The 5,769-nt window shown below is 60.2% G+C and overlaps 1 protein-coding gene across 2 annotated transcripts in view; it reads right to left on the bottom strand.

Annotated features, from left to right (window-relative positions):
* Nucleotides 1–2,176: 2,176 nt before the first annotated feature.
* The window catches only part of NLRP6 (NLR family pyrin domain containing 6), a 9,048-nt gene continuing 5,455 nt past the window's right edge, over nucleotides 2,177–5,769 (bottom strand). Inside the window, exons 5-8 of one of the 2 annotated variants that reach the window (XM_017520997.2) lie at nucleotides 4,879–4,974; nucleotides 3,325–3,495; nucleotides 3,085–3,252; nucleotides 2,177–2,624 (exon numbers count right to left, since the gene is read on the bottom strand). In XM_017520997.2, the coding sequence (XP_017376486.1) occupies nucleotides 2,486–2,624; nucleotides 3,085–3,252; nucleotides 3,325–3,495; nucleotides 4,879–4,974 (574 nt within the window). In that variant the 3' untranslated portion in view covers nucleotides 2,177–2,485. The remainder of the gene's footprint in view (nucleotides 2,625–3,084; nucleotides 3,253–3,324; nucleotides 3,496–4,878; nucleotides 4,975–5,769) is intronic. The other variant, XM_017520996.2, reaches the window with a different exon arrangement.

Genomic DNA, 5,769 nt, shown 5'->3' with positions numbered 1-5,769 from the left:
GACACGGCCCCGCACAGGCGAGGTGACACGGCCCGCCCAACACAGGCGAGGTGACACGGCCCGCCCCACACAGGCGAGGTGACACGGCCCCGCACAGGCGAGGTGACACGGCCCCGCACAGGCGAGGTGACACGGCCCGCCCAACACAGGCGAGGTGACACGGCCCGCCCGGCACAGGCGAGGTGACACGGCCGGCCCGGCACAGGCGAGGTGACACGGCCCGCCCCGGCACAGGCGAGGTGACACGGCCAGCCCGGCACAGGCGAGGTGACACTGCCCTGCACAGGCGAGGTGACACAGCCAGCCCCGCACAGGCGAGGTGACACGGCCGGCCCGGCACAGGCGAGGTGACACTGCCCTGCACAGGCGAGGTGACACGGCCAGCCCCGCACAGGCGAGGTGACACGGCCCGCCCGGCACAGGTGAGGTGACACGGCCGGCCCCGCACAGGCGAGGTGACACGGCCGGCTCTGCACAGGCTGGTCCTGCTGCCTGGGCCGAGGGCCCTGCTTTAGCTCTGCCAGTCCGGCGCCCGCGCCCCACCGAACCCAGGGGCAGGTGCGGTGGAGGCACGTCCAGGACACTGTCGAAGCCGCCCACACCTCCTCCTGGAGGCGCTGTCACTCCCAGCTTCTGCTTTTGTTGTTAACAGACACCCCCAACCCCCAACATTTAGGGCAGACCCTGCCCTCTGCCCAGAAGGCTGTCATGGCGCCCAGCTCACTGAGGATGAGCCAAAAGCTGTCCGCCACCCGCAAACCCCTCCTGCACCTGCCTCGCTTCCCTGACCTCATCTCCTACCCTCCCCGACTCCCGTGCGACTACCTGGCTTTCTTGCTGCTTCTAGAACTTTCCAGTCACGCTCCCCTTCCTGGCTTGCTCTGGCAGCGTCATTGTCTGGAGCGCTTTTTCTCGAGACCTCTTCGTGGCCGCCCCCCCAGTCCTTCGGGTTTTCAAGTGGCCAGTCCTCAATTAAACTTCCCCAGGCCCCTTTCGTGCAGCAGGAAACCCTGGGCTCCATGCCCACCAGCCCATCTCTGCTTTCCTCTCCTTGGCAGCATTTATCAGCCCTACATTTGCAGCTCTGTTAAGTTGTGTTACACATTTATGCATCATGGGCCCATTGACTGTGTGTGTATTTGTGTATCATAAACACATTTATTTATTCATTAGAGCTGGGGGGTCTCTGTGGCCCGGGCTGCAGTGCAGTGGCTCAATCATATTAACTTGGGGCAAAAGTAATTGCAGTTTTTGCTTATTTCCAGCCAACCTGAGAGCTCACTGCATCCCAGAGCTCCTGGGCTCCAGCCTCGAGCTCCTGCCTCAGCCTCTCGAATATCTGGGACCGCAGGCTCAGGCTGCCACACCTGGCAGTCGTGTGTGTATAGTGCACGCAGTTGTGCTGTTGCACTGTGTCACATGCACGTGTGTTGTGCATTTATGTGTCATATACGTATTTACCGTATTATACTACGTATCATGTAGGTGTTTGTATTCTTACCTAGAATGTCAGCTCTCGGAGGACAGGGATTTTTGTGTTTTGTGAAATGAAGGAATGGATTTAGAAAGTGGATTTTAGAGGGGGATTTCCGCCGGGAAGTGATGGGGCTGAATCCAGAGTCTCCCTCACCCCCACGCACACACACACTGAGGTCTCAGTGGCCCAGCAGGGTTGAGCAGAGAAGACTCCAGGACCCAAGGACTGTCCACTGCTGGCCCTGCCCATCAAGGCCAAGCCTTGTCACAGAGGCTTCTGCAGTCAGGCAGCCCGAGACTCTCTTTCCTCACTGGGGAGCCAGGGCCATCATCCTGCCTTGTGAAAGTGGGATGCTGGAAAGACTGTGAGCACCTACCGGCACCGGGCCTGGCCAGGTGTAACAGAAACCAACGGCAATGAATCCACAGGAGAACATGTCACCAGGGCGTGGGGGCTGCTCCCTACCGTGTGCTCACACCTCCCACCCAGCACCAAGCTTCTGCCCTGTCTCTGCCCTGGCCTCCCTTCCCAAAGTCCTCAGACACTGGACACCTCTGGGCCTAGGCCACAGCCTCAGGGATGGTCTCATTCTTAACAGAGAGGGACGGTGACCTGCCTACCTTCAGTCTACAGTGGCACAGTTCTGGAGGCTGCTGGGCCCTTCTGCCAGGTAGGGCTCAGGCAGTGAAGGGTCATTCCGCCAGCTCTGGTAGGTGCTTAGTTAATTGGAGTTCTCACCGTCGTTACTGTGGCTTGGTGGGAGTGGGGGTCTTCAAGGGCAACGGCTGGAGGGTCCCAGGAGAGGAAGGTGGGTGGAGTAGTGGTGGGGCTGGGGGAGGAGGGGTCCCCAGAGTGTGGAGAGGGGGGCAGGGTGCCGTGTCTGGGCCTCCCACATGCCTGTCCAGGGCCTCTGGGCTCGAAGATTTCCCAGAGACGAGAGCAGGGTCCTGCAGTTCTCTCCACAGACGCTCAGACTAGGGTCTTCCACCATGCTCCAGCACCTGGGCCTCAGAAGATTGAGCTGAGATCCTTGGGAGGTTCTGGGTGGCCGTCCAGTGCTGGGTGTGCGATGACCAGGTCGGGCTTTGCTCTCTTCACGGCCCGAAGCTCCTGTAGGGACTGCTCGCTCAGCTCCACAGAGGCCAGACTGCAGCCACACACACAGAGCAGAAGCGGGGTCAGCGGTGGGAACGCGGCAGTGCTGTGGGAGCAGGTGGGCTGCGGGCAGTGGCATGGCTGTCGGCTTAGGCTGTGCTACAGGCGCTCAGTGACAGGCAGTGGTTGATTGGGAGGTTTGCCAGAGGCTGGGGGAGGGGCAGAGGCAGGGCCTTGGGGGTGGCAAAAGAGTATTGGGGTCACTGGCCCAGGCTGTGGGCCAGATGAACAGATGAACGTGTGGTCAGGTAAAGTGGTCGAGGCCCAGCGCTGTGGCCAGGACTCCAGATGGCGGGCCTGTCAGGGCCGGGTTCCCAGGTTGGTGTTTGAGCTCCGTCACTTGGGAGGCCCTGGGAGCCCCTCTTCTGGGTCCAGGCAAAGCCTCCAGGCACCCACCCCCACCCTGGGTTGACAGGCTGTGTCCCCAGCACCCTTCCCACCCCTGCCTCCACCTGAGGGTCTGCAGGCTGCATCCCGGGAGCTGTAGGACTGCACACAGGTAGGTCACGATGGGGGCGGGCAGCTGGCAGCCACTGAGATCTAGGGTGGTCAGGGTAGGGCTCTCTCGAAGCATGGGCACCAGGTACTGCAGCCCTCGCTGGGGGCCAGACAGCTGCACCCTGCGGGAGGGCGGACCTCAGGAGCTGCAGGGTGGTGGGGGTATCCCTTAGCCCTCCCAGGCCAGGCCTCACCTGAATGTCTGCACCTGGCACTGGCGCCAGGCTAGGCCCTCACTCAGCATACGCAGGCCGGCCTCACTGAGCCTGTTGTGGAGGAGGCTCAACTCCATCAGCGTGGGGGCCGCCCTCAGGGCCTCGGAGAGGTCTCGGCAGACTGCATCAGGGAGTTTGCAGTGGGACAGCCTGTGGCCAAGAAGCACTAGATTTACCTGCAGGCGCCTCCGCGGCCACTCCACCTCCAACTGCACAGACTGCCCAAGGCTCAGCTGAGAGATGCCCACGCCCCTCCCTGGACGCTGCCGAGCCTGCCCTGCCCTTTCTAACCACGAACCCTTGGAGAGCTGTGTCCACTTCTCCCTGTGACACTCTCTCTTTTTTTTTTTTTTTGAGATGGAGTCTTACTCTGTCACTCAGGCTGGAGCACAGTGGCACGATCTCGGCTCACTGAAACCTCCACCTCCCGGGTTCAAGCAGTTCTCTGCCTCAGCCTCCAAAGTAGCTGGGATTACAGGCACCCACCACCCCGCCCGTCTAATGTTTGTATTTTTAGTAGAGATGGGGGTTTCACCGTCTTGGCCAGGCTGGTCTTGAACTCCTGAACTTGTGATCCACCCACCTCAGCCTCCCAAAGTGCTGGGATTACAGGCGTGAGCCACCGTGCCCGGCCCCTATGAGACTGCACGAGCTGTTCAGTGAGCTGAGACAGACACGTTTCACCAGGTTTGCCACACAGTCGTCTGCCAGGTTGGGCTATGCCAACTCAGTGACTTAGCCAGTCCCTAGTGGTTGGATAGTTGTGCTGTTTCTACTTTTTTTCACCATTATGAATAATGGTGTGCTGAGCATCTTGGTTTACCAGCAGAGTTGCTGGGCCAAATGTGGTCACCTTTTTGGCTCTCCTGTTTATCTCCAGATTGCCATGTCCCCCACCCCCACACCAAGCTCCTTTGCTGAGCCTCGGTGAACGTCTGAGGTCCCTGTTTCACCAGGCTCTGTCAGGGCTAGGTCCTGTATTTTCTCCTCCTTTCTGCTCACCTGGTGGCAACTGAGAGTGACTGGAAAGTTACTGCCGTGTAAGAGCTGTCTCACCCCAGCTCTGTGGCTCTACTGACCCCCTTCACAGGGGAGGAGACGGAAGCCTAGACAGACGGACTTGCCACGGGGCACACAGAAGCAGGCTAGGGTTTGCAGACGGCCTGACCCAGGAGCCTGAGCCCCAACACCTTCCACTGCTTCTAAGAACCCAGTTGTTTCCAGTGGCAGCTTCCTTCGGAAGGAAAATACACTCTTGCCTTCTTTAATCCCTCCCTCAGCGCGCTTAGCTGCTTTCCACTCACACGGGGACCAGCCTTTTCCTACAGCCTGTAACCTGGTAATGACGGCCCAGACCCCGTCCCCTCCTCCCTCCGCTCTGCGTGGGGAAAGCCTGCTGGCCCCAGCACCAGCACGAGAGGCCCCCAGCTCTGCCTGACCCCTCAGCCTTCTTTCCTAGGCCACACTTCTGTCTGCCCAGGGCATCCTGCTCTCCGCCCCTCCATAGGAAGGGTTGGGGGCAAGGCCACTCACGTGAGGCTGCTCAGACCGCACAGGGGGTCAGTCATCGCCTGAAACAGTGGATGGAGAAGGGAGGGTGGCAGTTGTTTTGCAGAGGCTCGAGAACTGCTGGGGGAGAGAGGAAGCTGAAGCCCACCCTGCCCCTCACAGCCTCCCGGAAAGGACCCCTTCCCTATCTCCAGTCCTGCAGTCTCAGAGCTGCCCCTCCTCCTCACTTCCAAGCTGACCAACCCCCTTCTCCCTCCCCTTAGCAATCCCAGAGTGAAACCACTCAACTGTGGCCCTCGTGCCATCCCAGTGGGAGGGTGTCACCCACATCCCCCACGTGGGTGTTTGGGTCCCCAGGCCCAGTCCCTGCCAACATCATGACATTCATTCTCTCAACAGATGCCAAGCACCTGGGCAGGAGCTGAATTGGAGCTAAATTCAAAGGAACTCTGGCAAAAGCCTTGCCCTGGAGGAGCTGAGGGTCTGGTGGAGGCCTGGGGCAGATGTCATGGCAGGGTGGTCAACAGGGCACTTCTGGAGCCAGTTGGGTCCCCAGCCAGCTGGGGGAGCCAAGGCAGACTTGTAGGACAGGCAGCAAACAGAATATTCTAGGTGGAGAGAATGGCAAGGCAGAGGCTCAGGGCACAGTGGGCATTCCAGAACTCATTGTCAGAAAGTATAATGGGAAGAAGGGCTGGGCCAGAGCTGCAGGGCCATACTAGGAAGTGTCCATAGGCTGTGGATGGCTGAGGGTGGGCATGGTGGGGACAACCTGGGGAGGAAGAGAGGCACTCGGTGGTTGCCTTGCAAGGGGGTGCTCCCAAACCTGCCCATCTGGGGAGCCAGGGTCTGGTCTGGACATGCTCCCCATGCCAGATGGACACAGGTGCATGGGGTATGCACACACACACACAC

This window comes from Cebus imitator, unplaced genomic scaffold, assembly GCF_001604975.1.
Source record: "Cebus imitator isolate Cc_AM_T3 unplaced genomic scaffold, Cebus_imitator-1.0 Scaffold929, whole genome shotgun sequence".
Taxonomy (NCBI): Eukaryota; Metazoa; Chordata; class Mammalia; order Primates; family Cebidae; genus Cebus; species Cebus imitator.
The sequence above is the reverse complement of the archived record's forward strand: the minus strand, read 5'-3'. Positions and strand labels throughout refer to the sequence as shown.